General features: G+C 46.8%; 1 protein-coding gene across 3 annotated transcripts; it reads right to left on the minus strand.

The window, feature by feature from the left end:
• Positions 1-1,637: 1,637 nt before the first annotated feature.
• On the minus strand, positions 1,638-22,464 carry CTPS1 (CTP synthase 1). 3 transcript variants are annotated; one of them, XM_074926150.1, is made up of 19 exons: positions 22,367-22,464; positions 21,971-22,148; positions 21,114-21,284; positions 20,240-20,340; positions 18,916-19,032; positions 17,393-17,476; positions 17,069-17,149; positions 15,213-15,364; positions 13,420-13,552; positions 11,870-11,958; positions 10,876-10,970; positions 10,300-10,362; positions 9,434-9,477; positions 8,430-8,526; positions 8,101-8,156; positions 7,919-8,015; positions 7,480-7,624; positions 4,839-4,929; positions 1,638-3,352 (listed from the first exon to the last, which is right to left on the minus strand). In XM_074926150.1, the coding sequence occupies exons 2-18, from the start codon at positions 22,134-22,136 to the stop codon at positions 4,845-4,847; spliced, it is 1,776 nt and encodes a 591-aa protein (XP_074782251.1). In that variant the 5' UTR covers positions 22,137-22,148; positions 22,367-22,464; the 3' UTR covers positions 1,638-3,352; positions 4,839-4,844. The 3 variants fall into 3 exon arrangements, with proteins under 3 accessions (XP_074782251.1, XP_074782252.1, XP_074782250.1); XM_074926151.1 differs by lacking the exon at positions 1,638-3,352 and having other exon boundaries at positions 4,623-4,929; positions 21,971-22,144; positions 22,367-22,447; XM_074926149.1 differs by lacking the exon at positions 1,638-3,352 and having other exon boundaries at positions 4,624-4,929.
• Positions 22,465-23,594: the final 1,130 nt, after the last annotated feature.

Genomic DNA, 23,594 nt, shown 5'->3' on the forward strand with positions numbered 1-23,594 from the left:
CCTGGCTGCCCCTGCCCTGCTCCTCCGCTGCTGCGTGTGGGAGCGCTGGGCCACGCCTGGGCTGAGAAAAACAGAATGACACAAGCGGGCTGGTGCCGTGGTGAGGGAGGGCTCCTCCATCAGCTTCCGCCCCGTCCCGCTCAGCCCCTCGGCCGCCCCCAGGCTCCTGCTCTGCAGCTCAGAAGCCTCAAGCGCTGCCTGGTCCCGTCGGAAGCCGCTGTTCGCTCTCTCGGGGAGGTTTTTCCCAGGAGCGCCCTGTGCGCTGCAGCACGGCCGGCACTGCACGGCCCCCGCGCTGGCTCCTCGGGCAGCACCGGGGCCTGGCGCGGGCAGAGGCTGCCGCAGTTCTCTGGAGCTTGTGGGGGGTGTTGGGGCGGGGAGCACCCCCGGCTGGAGCCCCTGCACCCATCGCTCTGCAAACACCCCTCAAATCCGCACATCTGCCCTGAGGCGGGTGCCCGCGGGTGGGCAAAGGCCCCTCAGGGCCAGACAGCGGGCACAAGGCGGGGAGGGGGGCACAGCTGGGCTGAGCCCTCCCACACTGCTCACCAACAGACCCCGCGCAGGGACCCCACGGGGAGGGGGCTGGTGGCAGGGGCTGGGCAACGTGGCGGGGCCAGAGACCCGGGGGCCCAGTCAGGCCCCACCCTGTGCATGGGGCACCTGCCGGGGTGCTCTGTGTGTGCCCCCCAGCAGCGCTGGGCCCCCCCGTGGCACCGCGGCGAGGCGGTGGTGGAGCCCGGATGGGTCTCGCCCTCATCTGCAGCGAGATGGGCTTTGGGTCGTGGCGGAGGTGCGGGAGCAGCGTGTGACAGTTCCACCTGTGACAGTTCCACGTGGCAAAGGGAGGGGCGGGAGGGACCCAGCCCCGGGGGGGGCAGTGGGGGGGTGGGGGGGGTGTGTGTGCTCCTGGCCCGTCCTGGAGGTCCAGCACCAGCTGAGGTGGGAGAAGCACCCCAGGTCTCTTCTGCAGCCGTGGGGCTCACGGGGCACCCCAGGACCTCTCACCCCTCGGACTCAGCAGTGGGGGGTCCCAGCCCGGGCCAGCAGCCAGCCCTGTCCCCCCACAGCCACCATCACCCCAGGGACAGCGGGGGGGGAGCATGTCCCTGCCCACGGCCCCATGGCAGCAGAGCCGGGGCGGGGGCTGGAAGGGGCTGAGGTGCCTCAGCCAGGTCCCACAGCAACCGGCCAAGCCCACGGAGACCCCTTCTGTTTGTAAAATTTCACTGCATCTTCCTTTAACTTCGAATGCTCGTTCCTGCTGAGGCTGAACCGCAGCAGCTCAGGGTGGGCATCAGGCAGAAAACGCCTTTTTTTTTTTTTTTTTTTTTTTGCACTGGAGTGCCTGGGCGCTCCATCCCCGGGCAGCAGAGCCCAGCCTGTGGCACCACCCAGCTCAAACTGGGGTTCCCCTGCGCTGCAGAGGCTGCAGGCTCAGTCCCAGGTTTCTCCACTGCCAGGGGGAAGCCCCAGAATTTCAGCCAGACTTTGGAAGTATGTGTCTAAAACCCACTGCAAATACAGCTAAAAAACTTTTTCTAGCTTACACTGGATTAATTTAAAATCAGTGACTAGACTTCAGTCCTTTTCCTCCCTCTGAGCTACGGAAGCAATAGAGCAAGCTCTTGGCTAGTTACTCATTTTATTACAAATAAGCATTTGATGACCAAGTCAGTTGCACAGTTTTGGCCAAAACAAAAACATTTCAGGAGAAAGAAAACAAAATTGTGCGGCAGATAAGGAGTGATCTCAGGGGGCTGGAGGACCAGGCAGGTCCTGGGCAGGGTTTGCTCAGGACAGAGCAGCCCCACTCAGTTACCGCTTTGGCAGAACTGTTAGAATTGGCACACACAAAGAATGCTCGAAGCTTTCTGGGCTAAAAACAGCTTTACAGTGTATATTGAAAATAATTGAGGAATAAAGCAAGAGGGGCTGTAGAAAAGATCATTTAAGATGAGACACGACAGTGTTTGAGTTTTGCATGGGATGAGATGGGAGTTAGTACTCAGCCAGGCTAGAGACGTGCAGCTTTCTCCGAACTTTAATGAAGAGTTCTGAACGTACATTTCAGACAACTTGAGACACTTTCTTCCTTTCCTCTAAATTACCAAAGACCAAAAACTCTGTCGCTTCCACTGCAGCAAGAGGCAGGGGGGCGGGGGAAAAAGGCAAGTGCGTTTCCCGTCCCAGAACTGCAAAGCCGAGCTGCTCACGGTGGGGCAGCGCAGAGCCACGGAGGAAACCGAGTGACAGCGTGGGCAAACGGCAAAGCCCCCCCTCAGGAAACAGCACTTGGGTGCTGCATCGGGCGGGGGACAGCGGGTCTGCTGCGTGAGAAGGCAACGGGAGGGGAGGGAGGGCGGGCGGGCGGGCTGGCTCCACTTCACCAACCGGAGCACGGCGAGCCGCCCGGTCCGAGGCAAAGCACAACGGGAGCTGTTCGAGGCAGCATCTGAAAGTAGTTCACTTTTCTGTACCTCCCCCTTGATGCAAGGAGTTGAAATTTCCCAGCCCAAGAAGCAGCACCAGCAGACACTGGCATGGAAAGGGCTAACAGTTACGCCTCATTTCAGGCAACAATGGGCCTTCCTGACAGTTTTGGTTTTTGGTTTTTTTTGTGTTTTTTTCACATGATCCAAGTTCATTGCATCCCTGCAGCGTGACATATCACAGTTAGAGCAGATCATGTTCCAGATTAACTCTATTCCAGGAAGACTTTCCTGGTTAAAAGTTCATTGCCGGCAATGAATGCACCAAGAGTACCAGACATTTTTAAATTCTACTGAAAAAAAACAAAAAAAGAACAAAACATACCCCCCCCCACCCCTGCCACAAAAAAAAAAAAAAAAAAAAGACCAGACTGCATAAAGCTGAACAGCCTCATTCTCTGCAGCACAGCACGGCTCAAGAACTGAGCAAGCCCCCAGACTCTAGTGTCATCCACGTCATTTCCCCAGTTGCAATTTCCTGCTGAAGGAGCAAAGGCAGGAGGAAGCCCCTCGACTGTGTCCACGATCCCACCTGCTGCCAGCGTGAGGGGCACTGGGACGGAGCTGGGCAGCTGGATTCTCCCCAGCACAGCAAGTCCCACACCCTAACCTGCTTTTTATCTCCAAGATGGTGCTAAGTGAATAAAGTTGAGGTGCATGTGCTGCGATGAGCTCTCCTCAGAAATACAGAATCTATGCAGAAAATAAAGGACAGATGTGAAGAAATAAAGGGACAGGATTTCATAATGAAAATTATAAAACCATAACTTAAGAAAGCCCAAAGCTGACAGTGTTCAAGCTATTGCTGTAAGAATGCCTGGAAAATCTAATGAAGACTCTTCTCTTCAGTGAAGACACATCTGGAGAAAGAGAGAAAGGAAAGGAGCAGAATTACTGACAGCGAAGAGAACAGGCTGGAATTGCACAGCACACTGAAGTCTGAGTCCCACGTGCATCACTCCAGACAAGCACACCTGGGACCCGACAGCACTCCCCTCCCCAGGAGAAAAGGTGTCTGCTGGTTTTATAGGGGCTCTATGGCAACATTAAGAGCAGTGTATTACACCCCTGAGACAGCAAGTTCCTTCTAAAAGCCAACATTTAAATGAAATGTAGGCAGTGAGCACTAAACTAAGAATTAACTTCATGCACTGCCCGTGGCTGGTCCCAAAGGAAAATCTTCACCACGATGTGGCTGTCAGGAGACACATCACCACGATGTGGCTGTCAGGAGAGCTGAGCTGCGCCGTGTGCCGGCAGGCCCTTGGCACACAGGGCACACGCTGCCGTGCCACTGTCACCTCCCCTACACTTTCTTCACTCGGGGACAGCCCCCGAGGCTCTGGGCATTGCGCGGCACCAGGCTTGCACGGGGTGCTGGCAGCCAGCCCAAGGCTCAGAGTCCCTTCAGGAGAAGTTACAGAGGGTTCTTCAGCTTTCAGTCTGCTACTGTGTCAGCCCTGAACGGCCCCACACCAGCGACCCCGGGTACCTTCAGCACCACAAAGGCCCCGTCCCACAACCAGGGAGGGAAGCAGTCCTGTGCCAGGCCCGGGCTAACCCTCCTCCTGGCTCCAGTTAACCGGGAGAGCGTCTGTTAGGAGAAGGAAACGGGGAGGGGGGAAGGAGTTGGACATCTGAGGTCCCCTGGCATTTAGAAATAAGCCCCTGCTCTCAGCCCACAGGCATGTGCACAGATGCTGCTTAACTTCTCCAAAAACACCACAGCAACCAGGCAGAGCAGTGGGAGGAAGCGTTACATCCATAATCACCCACCACACAAAGGGAGAATGCATTTAAAAATTAAGTAACTTTTTGCTGGTGAATGGGAGGTTTTAGTGCCCCCCTCCAGGACTGGATTATATACATCCAATTTTCACATCCATGTTACATCTGCAGCAGCTTTTACAATTTGACAGAGAAACTTGCTGTCTCAAGAGACGAGGGAGAATTGGCTATTTCAAAAGTGTTCTTTGACAAAGGTGAGAGATTGTTCCCAAAATAATAAACTTTCCAAATCCAGTAACCCCTTGCTCAGCTTTGCCTCCATGTTCAGGAACATGTGCTACATTTGTGCTTTGTTTCTTTATTTGAATTTAATCTCAAACTCCCACATGTATTTTTATACTTTATTATGTGTCAATTTGCTAAGGAAACACCCGCCCCCATCTGTTACACAGACACGAGGTATTCTGCATCCCTCGGCACAGCTGGAACACGTGTGTGAGCACCAGCACTGCTCTGCCTGTGTTCTACCAACTGATGTGAAACATTCAGATACCAGGAGGAAAGACTGGGCAAGGAATTTTTTCCATAAGGAAAGAGGTTGAGGTCATTAAAAGTTACCAGGAATCAGTCATGATTTACTGATGGAAACTTCAGCTCTGTTATCTCCAAGTCAGGTGAGCTGCTGCCACTTCTATCGCTGTAGGTGTCCCTGTACAATTCAGAAAGATTTTGTTTTACGGAGCACAAGTGCTTTATAGACCAAGATTTGCACCAGCAATTAGTGGGGTTTGGTAGCAAGTGCTGCTAGCTGAAGTTGAAAAGCAGAGCACACAGAATTCCTAGTGTAGCTCTCCCTTTGGGAACAGGGCTGAGTCATCTCCAATTTTAAGATTTGTGAATTAAAATGATTATACATATAATAGTCATTTTATAAGGCAAAGTTATTCTAACTGAAATTCATTAAGCAGGAAATAGGAGGCTGGTTAACCACCCATAAGCCGTTCTATTTCAGCTTCCCAGAACCAGCTGATTGCCTTTAATCCATTAAACAGCTTTCTCAGATCACAGAATGATTCTGATCGAAGGGACCTCAGGCCAGTTACACCACAGGCGCAGCCACCAGATCAGACACGGCTGCTCAGGGCTTCATCCAGCCTCATTCTGAAATCCTCCACGGACAGAGACTTGCACCAGCGCGTGACTGATCTAATGGTGAAGGAGATTTTCCTTATATCCAGTCGGAACCTCTCATTTCAATTTATGTCCGTTGTGTCTCATCCTCCCACCATGCACTTCTGCAAAGATCCTGTTTTCATCTCCTTGATAACATTTTTGTAGGTGCTGTCAGGCTGCTCTTAGGTCCCCAACAAGTCACCCTTCCCCATGCTAAACAAGCCTGGCTCCTTCGGCCTCCACTCACTGGGTAAGCACTCCAACCTCCTGACCTTCTCCACTAAACTCTCCAATTTGTACTAGTGACCCCAAACTGCCCAGAACAGTCTAGATGTGGTCTAACAAATGCCCAGTAAAGAGACACAATCACTCCTCTCCATCTACTGGCGGTGCCCTTACTCCTCCAGCCCAGGATGCTGCTGCCTTCCTCTGCTGCCACACACTTCAGTCTGCTCTTCACCAGGACCTCCCCAGCCTGTCACTCCAAGGGGTTCCTAGATGAAGGACTCTGCATTCGTCCTTGTTAAGCCTCATCAGGTTCCTGGGGGCCCACTCCTCCAGCCCAGGTCTCTCCCAACAGTGGTTGGGACCTCTAGTGCAGAGCCCGTTCCCCCTCGTTTGGTGTCACAGCAAAACCCACCAGGGTGCAAAGATGAGACTAACCTGAAAACATGGTGAGAGCTACAAGGGCACAGGAATATAAGGGGAGCACAGGATGGGCTGTAACTGCCACCAGTATTTTCAGATTATACACTAACCATGAAACAATTTGTGACCACAATCACAGAACCACAGAATCCCAGACTGGACGGGGCCTCAAGGGCCATCTGGTCCAACCTTTGTTGGCAAAAGCACGGTCTAGACAAGATGGCCCAGCACCTGTCCAGCTGAATCTTAGAAATGTCCAAGGTTGGGGAATCCACCACTGCCCTGGGGAGATTATTCCAGTGGCTGATTGGTCTCATTGTGAAAAATTTTCCTCTTGTATCCAACTGGAATCTCCCCAGGAATAACTTGCATCCATCACCCTTCATTTTTTCCACGTGATTCCTTGTAAAACAGGCAGCCTTCATTCTCTTTATAGCCACCCTTTAAATACTGGAACATGGCACTTAAAAAGACTCCAAGAGCAGCTAATACTAACTTAGGATGCTGCAGTGCAGAGGAAACTTCAGCTCCTCTGCTCTAAGAAGCTATTTCAAACTCAAATATGCAAAAGCAGGAAATTAAAATATCCCTCAACCCTTGGAAGCTCTGAAATGAGGGATCTTCACAAAAACTCCCTTCAGAGCAGATCAGTCAAAGCACAACTGACAGCCGTTCTCCAGACATCGACACAGGAGCTCCTGTGGTGCAGCTGCATTGCAGCTCGACCCAGAAAGGCCAACACTTTCTTTTTTGCATTGCTTTAGTTTAATACAGTCACTGCTATTTCTCTTTTACATTTAGCTTGAAGTCTTTTGTTTAGTGTGTGTTAGCACTTCACCTACACAAGCAAATCCCCTTCATTCTCCTCTATAAGGAGAAAAATGCGTCACTACCAAAGTGATGTTTATTTGTTGCATATTACCACAACTGCTGAGCAGAACTGCAGGGCATTAGGGAGCAGCAGAAGAAAGCAAATGCACCATTAAGTCTACCCAAAACATGAGCTGCTTTGCAAACTGAGACAAAAGAAAGCTTAAGTCAGCAGACGAAAAAAAAGAAGCTACAACCACCAGGGCCCATTCTTTAAACCAGCAACAGGAACATGTTTTTTAAGGACCAACCCTGTACCTAGGACTTGTACAAGGAATGTGGGGAAAATCTCCCCTGACCGAGAAGAGCAGGCCCAGCCGCAGTTTCCCCAGACACCTCTGACACCACCAGACTGCAGTTACTGTCCCTGGAGTCAGGCCCTCACTGCAGGACAGTTCTATGGCACTACAGTCAATCTTAAAATGTGATCAAAGAAAACATGGAAAGAGGAGGTGCTGAAAATACCCCCTATTTACCCCACAGTACCTCTGAGCCAAGAGGATTCTCAGATTTATCCCGTAGGAAGAAGTACTGCCCAAGTTCTGACCAGTGTCTTCCTCCAGCCTACCTGGGGGAGAGCCTGCAGCCCTTCTGTAGATAATGTGTGAGTCTTCCTGCAGATGCCAAGAGGAGGCCAAAGTATGGGGGAGATGGCTTAATTGGTCTGGAGAGGAATTCAGGGTGATACTGAACACCAACGAAGAAAGGATGCTCTAAGAGGAAGAAACAGAAAATATTAATGTCAAGTCTCTTAAGCCTGTGGCAAAACTGCAGTTGAAAGTGCTGATCATGTCGAAGCCCTGAGGATGGGGAAGAAGTGTCATTTCTATCCTGCCTTTTGTCCCTAAATGGACAGGCACATGGGATTCTTTTTCTAGTGTAATTTTATGGATGGAATCATTCTGAGAGAGCCTGGACTGGTCCCACACAAAAACCTGCTTGGTTACCCTCCAAACACTTTCCTTTGTAAATACCTACACCCACAAACTAACTGCTGAAGTACTCACCTTCCAACTCAACCACTTCCATTCGCTCTCCCTCCTCATCCTGGCCTACAAACTTCAAACCCTGCTCTTCAAAACACTTTTTCAATTCTGGATTGACCTAGAAGACCAGAAGCAAGAAAACTCATGATCTCTTGTGTTTGGATTACATAGGAAAAGCTCAATACCTACAACAGCATTTTTACCTCAAATCTGTGTCTATGTCTCTCTTCCAAGAAATCATGATCCCCGTACAGCTTCCCTACACCAAAAGGAAGACACTTCTTAGAGCAAATGCCAAACAGTTCACATGATGCCAAGTTTTAGCAGGTTTCTATGAATAGCATCCATCAGAACTTGCCCCTTCTAGAAGAGACCAAATGCCTTGTTCTCCATTTCACTGCTAGAACAAAGTCTGCAAACACCCATCATTCAAGGATGCTTTAACATTCCCAGGTCTCACTTCCCCAGATGTGCACCACGCATGCACATCACTCCCAGGAAACACTTCCAAAAGAGGTGAGCAATGCCTTACTCATGATTGAATTCTTGGTTTGGAAGAGTGTCCTCCTCTTGCCAAGCCTCATGGTCCCACCCATTTGCCCAGGATTATGTTCTGGCATGTCTATGACCTGCAGAAAGCATTCAGAGAGGAAGGTGAGACTGAGGGAGTCCCAGGCAGAGTCTGAAACATTAACAAGGGGAAAAAGCCAACATCATAGAGAAAACAGGCAAACCAGCCCAAGGAACATTGTCTTGACAAGGTAGACTAACAAAACTAGGAGAAGTTACTCTAGTAAAGGCTGTACACAACTTATGGCAGGTTTGCAGGTATTCAGGAAGCTTTGGCATTGGAAATGGTCTCAGCCAAAGCCTACAGAGATCCCATGCACCAACACTGTGATATTTACTGAACTGTTAAACAAGCAGGTTTACAGAAACAAAACCCCCAAATCAGAATCACTTATACTCTGATAAATAACTTCATAAACGGTTTTTTCTAAAAACTTTTTCCTTTTGAGTAGCATTTTACATTATAGCAGAAGCCAATCATGATGGTAGACCCTGGACGAGGCACGTAGAGCCTGCAGTCTAAGGACAGGTTAAAAAAAATTTCTCTACAAATGTTTCAAGGAATTCGTGTCTGTCTATGTTAATTTCTGAGATCATAATTAAACAGTTAGGCAGCGGATATCACCAAATCTTTAACATTTACTCTGTGAAATCAGTTAGCTTTCAAACTGCCCTTTAAGAACCTTCTACCTCTTCAAAAACAGCTTGTTTTATGAAAAAGTGTAATTAAAAGTAAAAAAAAAAAAGTATCAGTGTTTCACCTATAGTAAGCACTGCAATCTTTTATGAAGCAGTGACTGCCATACAGTGAACTAGGCAAAGACTTTCTTTTCAGATTAGTAAATGATGGAAAACAGACTTAAAAGCCACAAGACATCATAATCCAAGCTCTTAACTGTACCAACACGTATGTGCAGAGAAGTCTAGCACGGTGAGGATATTACAAACAAGTCTCCATAAACTCACCACTGGATGAGCAGTTTTGGGATCAAATTCTGTCGAGTTAGCATCTGCAATGTAACGTTCATCAGTTAAAACACAAATTGCCTCACAGCACGACGTGCATTTCCAGGACCTCTCCCAGGTACAGCTGCGTCTCTGGCAAGCAGCAGCCTTACCCGTGCTGAGCCACTCGCCGGCACGGAGCTGCCAGCTCACCCCGGCAGCAGGAACAGGGCTCTCAGCACTGCGTGATGCCAATTGCTGTGGCTGCCTGGAGGCTGCCACTTTAGGGCAACCAGCGAGTGCGGTCGGTGATGAAAGTGAGGGTCATTCAGGAAAAGCTTCAACAGCTTAGAATACTTTAAATAAAGCAAAGGAGGGGGAAGGGAGCAGGAGTACTCTGAGAAACACATTTTCCCCTCACTACTGGTAAGAAACTAAATTTAGCACTCTGTAAAGGGCGTTTTGACAACAGGGACCTGGTGAATTCAAGCAGTGGAGCCCAGAAAGCAATTCAATCCAGTGAAGTACGTGCAACTGCCTGGTCAGCTGGAATGCCTTTTGGTCTTCGCACCCACTGTCTGTAATGGGAGTTTAGGATGTCCAGCACACACAGGCACAGCTGCACCAAGGTGTTTTATTCAGGAGCTGAACATCACTCTAAGCAACAGAAAGTTTTCTGTCCTTATAAGCATGTCTTACTCCACTGATTATTATTTGAATAGGATAATGAAATTGTCTTTTTCCTTTGAATTAGCAAAGAAGATAGGAAATTTTGCAGCCTAAGAAAAAAAGTTAAATCTACCTACCAATGAAAAATTTAAAATTGCAGGTGTTACTCAAGCAATCAAAGAAATGACCAAAACCCAGGAAGGGTTTTGTACAATTACCTTGCCAACCAAGAACACTGCGTGCAAACTCCACAACTGCTAACTGCATTCCCAAACAAACTCCTGCAGAAGGCAGAACACAGATCAGGTCAGGACAAGGAACACTGTGCCCGTGTTGCAAAGCAACACACCTTCACAGAGCAGTCCCGAGTCAGAGGAAAACCTGGCTGAGACAGACCTTTGACTTGGATTTAAGGGTCTGTTCATGCTGTACCAAGTAGTTCTGAGTTACTCCACCCCTCCCTTCCCTACCCATTCTGCTCACAAAACATTTCCAGTCTCTCACTATGTCCATTAAATGCAGTCAAGTATTTTTTTGTGCCAAGATCACCACAGCCTCCTCTGAGACTCCCACCCCCTCATTACAGAGATTCCTCGTCGTCACATCCCAGCCACCTCCGACCATTTCAGATCTAACTCCAGATGACAGCTCTATTACCCAGTTGGCCTTCCTCAACAAGTTATCTTCAAAATTGTACATTCTAGATACTAATGAAAATCAGTAAAGTTCTTGCCACAGACCAGTTAGGCTGTTATTCAACTTCCTCCTTCTTATGCATGAAACACGTTTCTCACCTAAGAAGGGTTTTTTCTGTTTTCTTGCCCAGGAAATAGCTTGAATTTTGCCTTCTGTCCCTCGAACACCAAATCCACCAGGAACCAGAACTCCGCTGTATGAGGATGAAAAGATTCCAGTCACATGGGGCTCACCGTGATGCCCCCAACCACGTGCCACCTCTCTCCCATAAAATCCCATAATCTAGACTTGCAAGACCTCACTCCTGAAAAAGGCTTTAAAGTCCCCACATGCAAGGCCTGTCTGCAGCACAGTTTCCGTATGACCTCACATGAGCTGCCACATAAAACATCACAGAACTTTCAGAGAAACATTTTATAAATGCAAGTTTTACCTTCCCAAGAAATCCCCAGCACAAGGCATGCTGCAATACTAGAACAGTTCATGTTGTGTGACATCACCTGCTCTGCACCGAACACCTCAGCCAGGCAGGCCCATGCTGGGGAAGCCGCTGGCCACAGTGCCAGGTTGCCCCAGCCAGAGGCACAATGACACCAAATTCTGCAGGAGGTTCTTCACTCTCTTGTACCACCCAGGACCTGCCTCTGTGAGCCCCACTGCTTCTGGTTTTCTGGGCTAACTCTTGGCACTTCTCTGCATCCTAAAGCTTCTTCCCCTCTCACACATCTTCCTAAAGACTTTTATACCATGTTTACACCTTCCGTTCTCTCTCTTTGGCTTTAACAACCTTTGCCAGTACCTATCCTTTCCCCTTTTTGCCTCTCACTATTTCCCCACTAAGCCTGTGCACAGCCCCATCTGCACGATCACCTTCCCAGCTGGTGCCTTTCACAAACTCCCTCACTTATTTGACAATTCTCCATTTTACCTCTTAGCCTAAATTTCATTGAGAAGTATCTGGGGTAATGTCAGAGTGTGCTGGTACAGTGCCTAAGAAACAGTCTCCAGTGAGACTCTTAATTCCAAAACTGTCAATAGCAGCAAGTTTATCAGACAAGCTTCAAAGAAATGGCCAGAGTCTAAGAGTCTTACTCAGCACCACACAGCTTCTGCCATGCTTCATGGTATCGGACAGGTTCTTCCTGCAGAGTATCTGGCTCCAAGTCAGCAGAGTCAATATACTGGGAAGAAATCCAAAAAAGGGTGATGAGATACTGCTGCAGGAATGTACAGAGTCTCCTTAGTTCTCATTAAATTAAGATATCATCATTCCTCCTGGTTAACTCTGAATTTGTTTCCTACTGGATACCTGCTTGCTTTTTCTGGGCCGATTTCCTGGCTGCTACTCAGCAAAACTCCTTTCCCCCACTATCCTACTACCCATGCACAAACAGAAGCCATGGTTTTTCTACATTCCCTTCTCTGCAGCTCTGCTGTGATGTACGTTTAAGTCCGTAAGACCCGGACTCATTAAATGTAAAGTCTAAATGGAGCACAGGAAGATGGGAACACATGGCTATGCAGACAGAAACAATCATACAGCAAGAAAAAACTGAATCGCTATCTTATCAATATATGTCATTTCATCTTCAAAAGGGACTGAAGAACAAATAGGATATGGTGAAACACAGGCTGTTGTAATTAAAGGATGTTTTGACCAATGCTACAAATGGAAAAAACCTGCAAATTTTCCAGTTTCTCATCTTCAGGATTCCAGTATCTCTGAATTCCTGAATGTTCTGGCAGCCTGCTAACCCTTTTGAACAAAAAGACTTTTGTCTTTTTTTTTTTTTTTTTTAAAGGTTGGAATACTGCTAAACAGTTCTTTAAGCCAACATAAGATGTCCACACACAGGGCTCGCAGAGTCCATGACTCCCTTTCTGACCCACACCAATGCAGCTGTGATGGGAACTGCCCAAAGATGCGCACACACGGTTTACTCTTCACCAGCCTGACTTGTTTTCCTTTTCTTCTCTACTGCTTGTAAGTTGAAAGATAACGCAAAAATAGAACAGTGCTGTTACAAAGCAAGCACCTTGCTCCATGACTCGCTGGCATCATGAAATCACTGGACATTTAAAGTGTATATTTAAATGAAAGTAAAATTTTGGAAAACAGTACGTATTTCACCTCTTCAGAGCATCTAGCTACAGTCAAGACCCTTAAAAGCACCTCTGCAGCCACACCAGCATTAAAACCTTAATAAAGCCTGCAGCAGAAGCATCGTACAACCTGTGAGTACCACAAGGTTAACAGCAAGTCCTAAAAAAAGGATCACTTTCAACAACTGCCGGAGAAATTAAAGCAGAGAGTGCCCTCCTCAAACGGATCTACTGCTCTATCACAGTTCAGCAGGCAACACTAGGCACTGAAGAGTTCCCATCCATTACACAGACACCTTGTGTATCTTACAGGATGAACGGCTGGTTTGCTCTGAAGCTGGTTTATGCCTGACAACAGATGTTTTGATACCGTAATCCAAGGACAATTTTAAAGTTCACTGGCTGAATCAACTCTCCCTCACTGGCTGTGGGTTTGTGAAAAACTTAATTAAAATGGGTAGCACTGTAGGGGGAAGGAGGGGCGGGGGAGATTTTTTTTTTTTTTTTTTTTTTTACACAGACACACCCCCCAACGCTACCTTAATGTCAAGTTTGTGGTTGATAGCCAGTGCAGAATGCTCCAGTGCTTTAATGACAGATGCGTAGGAATCTGAAAACTTGGTGTATTTGCCAACAAGCGCTATGGAACATGTTTCAAGGAGACGGTCATACCTACACAAAGTCAAAACACAAGGGTCGCTTCATCATTAACAGAAAATGGGGGCAAGAATCACTTACATTCTGTTCAGCTTTTCAAGTAACAAGCAGTTGGGATCTTGAAAGTCTGTCCAACTAGAGAGATGATGACTTTGAAACAGATGACCTTTTATAATAATTATGACTTAAAAACATCAAAGCAAAATTAAATGAAAAAAAAAACAATGACAGAGAAAAACAGTTTCAGAAAGTCATGTATAAATTAACTCATCGCTCCTTATGTTGAGAAGCCATTTTGAGTAGATCCAACCTGTCTTTTCAGGAAGCTCTATTAAAAGCCTGCAGGGAGTCTCCTAACAGACTCTCTCTATTAGGAGAGAGGATCAAAGCACAACCCTGCATATGTTTACACTGTACAGCATCTTCCCACGCTGCTTCTGACTGAGTTCACTTCAGCAGCTAGAAATACAGAAAGGACTCTACAGTCCTAAGACTGTACTGCCTACACTTTCAATCCCCAGCACCTGGCAGCATGGGATTTACACAGCATTCTTGGCTCCAGCTACGAGATGGTTTAAAATTTATTTCAGAATTGCTAAATACCTTCAACTAAGCTGGTTACTGAGGGCTTTCCCCATCAAAAGGAAATGCTATTGACAGTGGTGGCTTGTGTCAGGCATAAAAATTAAAGGGAAACATCTAGATCCTGAAAATTAATTTCTTACACGGACAAATGTATTTAAGGCTGCAGAAAGGACTTGAATGCCAACTGAAAAAACTTAATTCACCATTTCCGCACGAACATGTAGTCTCTTCACCACAAGAAAAAACCATGTCCAAGGAGTTTCAGATAGAAGAGCTACAAAACAGTTGTTCCACTTGCTCGAAAGCATATTCAAAAGGTACATTTTTTATTGACACTCCTGATTACTCCCACATATGTCTACAAAAGGATTTCAACACTTTGTAATGTCACTGGGTTTTACTGTATGAAAAGGGAGGGCAGAACTGTCCACCTTTTAATTACTTCAAACTGGTTTTGACATAGACAGTACACACAAGGAACTCAGTAACATTATCTTACAGGATTTCATGAAGAAAGGCTGAGAGAGTTGGGGTTGTTCAGCCTGAAAAGAAGGCTCCAGGGAGACCTTATTGAGGCCTTTCAATACTTAAAGGGGACTTATAAGATGGAGACAAACTTTTTAGTAGGGCCTGAAGCAATAGGAGAAGAGGTAAGTTTTAAACTAAAAGAGGGTGTATTTAGACCAGATATAAGGAAGAAATTTTTAATGATGAAGGTGGTGAGACACTGGCACAGGCTGCCCAGAGAGGTGGTAGATGCCCCATCCCTGGAAACATTCAAGGTCAAGTTGGACGGGGCTCTGAGCAACCTGATCTAGTTGAAGATGTCTCTGCTCACTGCAGGGGGGTTGGACCAGATGAGCTTTAAAGGTCCCTTCCAACCTCAACCATTCTATGATTCTCATGTTGGAAGATTTATTTTTTTTTCAAAGTTAAACACCTAGGAAGCATTTTTATAGTAAAAAAGAAGAAAAAATTTTGAGCGTGTAAGAACATGAGGAACATGAAGTAACACTTGTCACCTCATAACCAATGACCAAGAAACTACTCTGGAGTCTTAACTCAACCTACGGCCAGCAGTGCAGCTCACCTGTCAGCCATTTCCTTCCATTTCATGAGCATCCTCCTGGGCTGCCTCTCAATGGGAAGGTCAAGCCTGTGTCTGAAGTAGTCAACAACTCCCTGCTCCTCTAACAACAGAGGAACCCGGTAGATAGAAGAGACATCATGAACACAGATGACCTGTTCATACAATATGAATGTCATTAAAACAGTGTGCCTGTGCAATTATTTTTAGACAGATATTCAGAGAGCTTCTATCTCCAGCAGACAACCCTATGACCACCTAAACTTCCAGGAGATAACATCTGGTGAACAACAACAACATATGAATAGCTTAATACTAGTTTGCACATACTTGAAAAGGTCATCCTTCAACACTTCCCAGGTACAACCTCACTGGAGCCCCCAGGGAAGGGCTCTAACATGATAACCTAACAGTAAGAAAGTCGGCTGCAACGCAAGTTATGTGAGTGGAAAGTTCAAAGAACACTTCAAAGAGACTTGTCCTGTGATACAGCCTTCTTGGTATTCCTCATCGAAACCACAGTTAAACTGCCCACAAACCCAGCTTCCCCATTTCCCTTTCTTAACCAGGGCTTCCAATTTGATTCAAGCCCAGGAAAATCTGAGATCTCAATATAGCAATAAATTTCACAGGGCATCCTTCAAACCCAGAATTAAACTATGAGCAAACAATTCTTAGGTTAATGGAGAATATCTCTGTCAAGAGTTCTAGTTCATTGAAATGGGCTTCCTCAGAAAAGGAACGATGACTCTGGACAACTGTCACCTGTCCATCAGGAATGAGACCGTACTTTAAGGATCAAAAACATACTGGCACAACTATTTTTAAATCCTCATTTCTCCTGACTCAAATGAAAGCAGAGTTCAACACTGCACCAGTAAAACCAGCTAGGCTGCAAGTTTTCCTCCTTTATAGTCAATAGCACTTACTTCTCAATTCAAGTGCAACTGCAGCCAGAGAAACAACTATGTAAAATGGCATTAAACTTCCTGGAAAGTGACTGACAAGAGCCAACTTACTTTCAATTCCTGGCCAGCAAGAAGTAGATACTGTACTGCTGACACATAAATATTATGGCCAGCTAATTCCGAATGTAACACTTGAAGCTGCAAGACTCAGTTTGATCTCGTTGTATAGGAGATTAATAAAAATGACTTGACAGAGCCTGGAATTGTGAAGTGATACTCAGTCTTCCACAAAAATACATAATTTTTCAAGCTCCAGCTGGATTGGAAATTGCTAATATTTAGCCTACAGACTGTTGGATCATTTTCCAAGATCCACCTCAACTCTGCAATGCAGAGTAGTCTCAGTGCAAAAAGAATGATGCTAACATGGAATTTTTGCATAACACATAACATTCAAGTGAAGCAATGCTTCTTTCAAATAGGATTTCAACTTTTCTGGCCAATCTCTCCTCATGAAGTCTCGGGCAGAAGAATAACGTTGTGAAAAGAGCAGTGTACAAAATACATTCATGTATCCTTTAAACCTCATGTTGGGCAACTACTCTTTGGCCTCTAAATACTGAAAAAGCTTATTCTTCTGTATTCACAGAAGGAATGTGGAAGGGTAATGAAGGTCAAAACCAGCTATTCAGAAAATACCTTGGATTCCATAGAATTCTCTAAGTCTACACTAACTACCTTATAAGAAAACCAGGGTGCTGGCATGAAAAAGACTATTTTTGCAGTGGTTACATGTGTAAGGAATGTAGGTAAGACAAAGCAGCAAATGAATTATGCAGCTAACAAGAGACACAGCTAGAACACAAAAACACTACACTCAGATAAAACTGCACTCAGCATTTGACAAACAGCTAGAATATTTATTGCAGAAGTGCAAACAGTAAGCTTTACCTGTTCTGGTTCAACATGACAGAACATGGAAATCTTTTCTTTTACTGAGGTATCCAGTGGAGTGGAGCACCTGCAAACAATCTAACAGAACAGCAACATCAAGATTGTGAAGCAAAGCAGAAGTACTCGGTCATTCACATAACAAACCTCTAGAAAAGCTGTCTTTGTGCAGTCTCCAGGACTTGAGAAAAAAACCCAACTCAATTTTTACTTGTTTATTACTAATATAAAAGAGGTCTCAACCTAAGCATTATTTAGACTAAGATATTGTTGCAACATGCCAGTACTGCATTTTTAAATTCAAAGCCATGCAGCAAAACTTACCAGATCTGGTGAGAGACCAAGACCTCTGAGTTCACGAACACTGTTTTGGGTGGGTTTAGTCTTCTGCTCTCCTGTAGAGCTTGGCTGGTCAGAGAAGAGGAGAAGTTGGTATATCAATTATGATGATACGTAGCAATGATTCAGGCTAAGAGGGACTCTCCACCCTATTCATCTTGTAAAAACTTTGACCCAGTTCTTAGACAATTACCATGAACTTTAAATACCCTTGTACACTATCCTTTTAATCTCAAAGACTGACAGAAACCAGCAGAAACCAGAGTTCAAGTCTGTACAGTAAGTAGGTATGCTTTACAGTGAGGGAAGGAGAGAGCAGAGATCCTAAGGTTTTGATCCACTGCTCCCTCCAAGTACCTAGTATTTTGTATTTCTAATTTTTTCTCTGTATATCACCTGCCCTGGACAGAAGGTGAAAGAAAGAGAGAAGGAAGAAAAGAACAAAGATTGATCTGTGCTCCAGTAACTATCAAGTTGCTGTCAAATCCAGTTCCAGAACATGGAATACTCATGCTCTCCAGTACTGTTAACACAACCACGGAAGAATTTTTTCAGCAATGACTCCTGCAGTAGAGACTTCTTTGTTTGGTTAAGACTGTAAATTGTCTCCAAAACCAGAGCAGATAATACAAATGAGGCTGTATCAGGATTATATGGCATAAAACACCTTCATATGCTTTTGATTATTAACTGGGGAGTTCACCCTATCTACTTGGCACATAAGGGTATTTTGTTTTCTTTGTGATTCCTAATTAACTGATTCTTATCATAGCACCACTTCATAATGCCTGTTTTTAGCTGAATCTCTGAACCAAGGGCAACTCAGATTGTTATGGCTGACATAGCAGTCAGACATGAGTCTATGAAATTACTGATAAAGATCAAAACACACATTAAAAATATTGTCTAGGGGAAAAAAACCACAACAGATTAGGTTTCAAAACACAGTATTATGTTTGGAAATTACAAAAGTAACCCAACCTATTTCATGAACTACAGCGAACGTAAATCTTGGGGGTGAGGGGGACAGCACAGGGGAACCACACAGCAACAGAAATATTAAAGAACCCCAGGAAGAGCTTGGAATATGTGCTTATTAGTAAGTCCAAATGGCTGTGAAGTCTGGCTGTATCATTGCATTTTATGTTAGCTCTGCAGAAGTGAAAGGCTACGCAAATGAAGGGAAACTGGAAGTTTTCAGCTCTAGAAAGCAAGTTTACCTGCAAAAGCTAGGAGACAGTGCCATAGAGAAAAAGATGGAAAACTGCATTTGCTGCAACTCCTAACTATTTATTACACATTTACACACTTTGAAAAGTTTCTGTTCACTTCTTGTGAACCTTTTCAAATACATAACCATATATTCTCTGCACTTCTTCCAGAAGTTTCTGTATGCAGAAATACAAATATAACTGTACCTATAGATAAGCATGTCAGAAACACATATTTAGAAAGCAAGTTTTGGATTGGGGAAGCCTCTGACCACCAAAACATTCTGGGGTCCTTACCTGGGGAACTAGACTGACATGAATGTTACAAAAATTCTCTCTTTTGGCTTTGAACTGGAACTGCCGGAAAGCTTCAATGAAAGGCATGCTTTCAATATCGCCTACTGTTCCGCCGAGCTAAGGAAGGCAAAGACATTTTAAATTAAAGTTAGTACCAAAACATCACCTCTGGAATTTGTATGATAATGCATATTAAAACAGACATAAAAGGACACTAAAGCACCTCCCCACCACCTCCCTCCAATCACCTAAAGCAGCATTAAAAATGATGCAAAAACAATCACCTAAAGCAGAATCACGGAAAGCACCAGGATTTGCCAGTTGTGTGTAATACTTCTGCAGCCTCCATCCAACCCTAACTATTATGTTACTTTATGATTTCCCCAAAAAGCCACAGGAAAAACATCTTCTCATATTGGCAGCACCTCTGCAGGAACATTAGCTTTACCTCTATTCTCTTTTCAGAGAAAAGATTTAGAGGTTAAAATTATAATTTATGAACATTAGGTGGCACTGAGAAGCAAAATTCCTGTTGAGTTTTAGTAACTACATAGAGTGGTTCTGGAGACAGGCAGGAACAGAGACAAGGCGTTCTCTGAAGCACTGACTTTCTCCCGTGCATTGGCAGATAGTGCCTCCTAGGGACTTCATGATCCAGGCTGGTGAATCCTGGAACAGGAACTGGCACGAGCTGCAGAGAGAGCCCGAAGTCACCCTGACCCGGGCACGGTGACAGGCTCCCTCTCTCCTGTATTAGCACATCCCGCCAGCCAGCTCAGCAGTCTCAGAGCCTTTGCCTTGCTCCCTCTCTCCTCTGGCAGCAGGACATCCCGTACAACCCAGAGGGAACAACACGGGGTTTGTCACCACTAACTTGGGGCATTCCCCTTTCCAGGTCTGTGCTTGAACTAGTCCCTTCAGGGCTCCCTTCACCAAGGAGGAAAGACAACTGTTTCCAGAGGGTGATTTACCCACCATCCCTCTATCCACTAAGGAAGAAGAGGGCACAGCATGATTAACTCAGACTTTGGCATATAAAGTTACAAGAGCTAAAACTCATTCTGTAGGCTAATTCACATTACACTAGAGAGAAAAGCATCTCAAAAATGTAACTGTCCAAGAACTAAGTCTTTCTACATGCAGATGCAGGCACAGAGCACTCAAAAGATGAGACTAAGTGAAGCTAACAACGGGGATTTTTAACCAACTCAACAACATGCAAAGTTGAACGTTACTGTAAAAAAAAAATACTATGCAAAATACACACATAGTTCAGTCTACACCATAAAAATATATAGTTTTGCTTCTTGTAAGAGCTACAAACCTCAATCACACAAACTTGGGGTTCAATGCCATCTTCATCTACAGGAATTCGTGCCTGCCTCATCACCCATTCTTGTATGGCATCAGTGATGTGGGGAACAACTGAAAAAGAAACCGAGGCAAGGGTTAAAGCACAACCCACGCACGTTTCTCCCTCTTACTCACTACAGAACAAATTATTGCAACTAGCCAGTGCTTCTTCCCATATGACTTCAGCATAGATTTGTGTCTTTAAAGAAATATGCATTTTTTTAAGTGATTATTCTTGGCTGTGATTTTCAAGAGAAGTGCCTTGGCAGGAAATTTAATCCTGCCTCAATTTAAACACATGTAAGCAATGTTTCCTTTAAGCTGGAAGATTCAAGTACAAACAGTACTTTGCTCTAAGCAGAGAGAGTTACTGTTTTAAACTGTCTGTAAAAGCCCTTATCCAAACCAGCTGTGGAGGACGCTTAAAATAGGAGGGGACTGATCTGATCCCCAAAGATCCTTTGGGTTTTCTAATGACATGACAGTTATCAAAAGCAATAACCATTTTAAGCAGCTAACAAATAACCCACAAGTGTATTAGTCTCGAGTCTGTTCACACTCAGTATGGGCTATGTTACAACAGCTGGATCCAAGTCCAGTATACAGACCAAACAACAGGCACTATGTCGCTGAGCACTGAAAGTTTTGAGGAGTTTACAAGTAACTTGATTCAGCATGGCACACGCCAGTGCATCTTCTACTTCCCCTTTTAAAAAAACAAACAAAAACCATCACAAGGACAGCATATAACAAAGAGCTCAAGTTAGGATGAAATGCAAAAGCACCCAGCCAGGACAGAAATACAGAATATATTTCTAAACATCAGAAAAGAAGCTTCACATCACCTTGGACAGTTTTTCCAAGATAGTCTCCCTTCCTCTCCTTGTTGATGACATACTGGTAGATCTTCCCAGTGGTCAGATTGTTGTCTTTGGTGAGTCGGATATCGAGGAAGCGCTCGTAGTTACCGAGGTCCAGGTCCACCTCCCCTCCATCATCTAGCACAAACACCTCCCCTGTGGCACACAGAAAAAGGCACAAGCACATATGTCAAGGGGAAACGGCCCACATCAGCAATTTCTTGGATTTGCCTGGGACAGCTAGAAGAATTCAGTGTATGGAAACACCTTCTTTGATTGCTACAGCAAGTTGAGGAGCAGCTAATAAAACTAAAAGCCTTATATAACATACAGAACTACTACAGGGAGGACTGAATCCCTCAACCAGGCAGCAGCGATAAAAGACCAGAGAGCACATCTCTGCTGTCCGCTGGCAGCACGATCAGCCCCACCAGTCAGCCCGGAGCCGCCGCCAGGCTCATCCCGCGAGTCCCACAGGCAGGACCAGAATCACAGAATCATCTGGGTTGAAAAAGCCCTTGAAGCTCCTCCAGCCCAACCATGACCCTCCCCCTGACCGTTCCCAACTCCCCCAGATCCCTCAGCGCTGGCTCAGCCCGACTCTTCAACCCCTCCAGGGATCCCGGGGACTCCCCCCTGCCCTGGGCAGCCCATTCCAACGCCCAACAGCCCCTTCTGCACAGAAATCCTTCCTAATATCTAGTCTAATCCTTCCCAGCCACAAACTCTTCCACCACGCAGAGGAGATGGCTCCTTCCAGGCAAAGCCAGACCCAGGACCCGCCGGAGGAGCCAGTCCCCAGCTCAGGGCCGGCCGCCGGCCCGGCCCGCGGGGCCACTCACCGTGCTCGTACGGGGAGAAGGTGCCGGCATCAATGTTGATGTAGGGGTCGATCTTGATGGAGGTGACATGCAGCCCGCAGGACTTGAGGATGGTGCCGATGCTGCTGGCGATGATCCCCTTGCCGATGCCCGAGATCACCCCGCCCGTGACCAGGATGTACTTCATCTGCCTCGCTGCCTGACAGCGACACCGCCTCAGCGAGGGCTCTGCCGCGGGCAGGCGGGGACAGACTCCCGCCTGGGGGAACGCCGGGCCCCCGCCATTCCTGTAAGCCACCCCCACCCCCCCCGCGCTTTTCCCGCCCGTCGCTGAGGGCCGCTCCCCCCCGCCAGAAATTCCCGCCGAGCCACGAGCGCCCGCCACTCGTGTCCCCCCCCCGCCGCCCGGTCCCTCACCTGAGCCCGCGGGGGCGCGTGGCGGCGCGGGGCGGGCGGGGCAGACCGGGGCGCGCGCCGCGCTGGTGCCAGGCGGCCCGGCGGGAGGCGCAGGCGCAGCCCCGCGGCGCAGGCGCAGTGCGAGGGGCGGGGCTGCCCCTCAGAGCCCCGCCCCGCCCCGCCCCGCCCCGCCCCAGCGCCCGCCCAGGAGCCCGGCGGCGGCGGGAGCGGGAGCGTCCCCCCGCGCAGCCCGAGGGAGCGATGTGCAGCCCCGCAGAGCCGGCTCCGGGTCTGGGAGGCCTTGTGGTGCCTCCTGAGCGCGGCTCAGGGACGGGAGGGAGCCTGGGGAGCTCCGGCTGATACAAGGAAATTATCATCTGCTTTGCAGCTTACTGGCTTAGAGCAACTTACCATGATTTCTGAATATTGCTCAGTAATCCTGCCTGCCCTGACTCTTCTGGGGACGCTTACCAAGGGGTACTGTGTTCAGAAAAACAAAGCAGTTTTCTGTGGAAACTTACCAAGAATTAGTATGTTCGGCAAAAATATGTTTCTTGTCCTTGGAAAGCAGATGTGCTCTAACCAGTTTGGTCTTTGGTATGAGCAGATAGCCATGGATGGATGGTAGAAGTTGAGAGACTGGCACTTTTAGATAAGATAGAATGAGTAAACCCGCTGAAAACACTCTTGTTGTTCAAGAAATTGGCTGAGAAAATCTGCACATGCTCCGAGGAAAGTACAAGGTGAGGAGGACTGTGAGCCCTCCTCCAACAGACCCCGGAGATGCCCCCCAGGAGGCAATGGGCAGGTGCAGAGAGAACATGAGCTGCTGACACCAGCCTCTAGAGCTAACCCAGCCTCACCTACACGTATGGGTATTTGTATTGTGATCCAGTGGATATCTATATCCACACTGTAAGTTTTTGGTAAAATATGCTGTTGGTGTGCAAGCTTTGTGGAGAAATCTCCTTGCACCCCTGTGCCGGAGTAACCATCCCTGCTGTATAACCCTCTCTGAGTTGTAGAGTCTGTTTCTGCAAATCGTGGCCCTGTCAGGAGGAGGAGGATTTGGCCTCCCTTCGGACTGGCTGCTGACACCTACTCTTGGTATGCTAGGGGAGCAGAACTGAAAGGAACTCAAAATATCAAGGAAAGGTTTCTTTACAATCACTTCAGTGCTCTTTTCCAACCCAGGCAGCCGGTTCCTGCAGGAAAAGGAACACACCTGAACAAATGGGGTAGAGGATCG

This window comes from Athene noctua, chromosome 24, assembly GCF_965140245.1.
Source record: "Athene noctua chromosome 24, bAthNoc1.hap1.1, whole genome shotgun sequence".
Classification (NCBI taxonomy): Eukaryota; Metazoa; Chordata; class Aves; order Strigiformes; family Strigidae; genus Athene; species Athene noctua.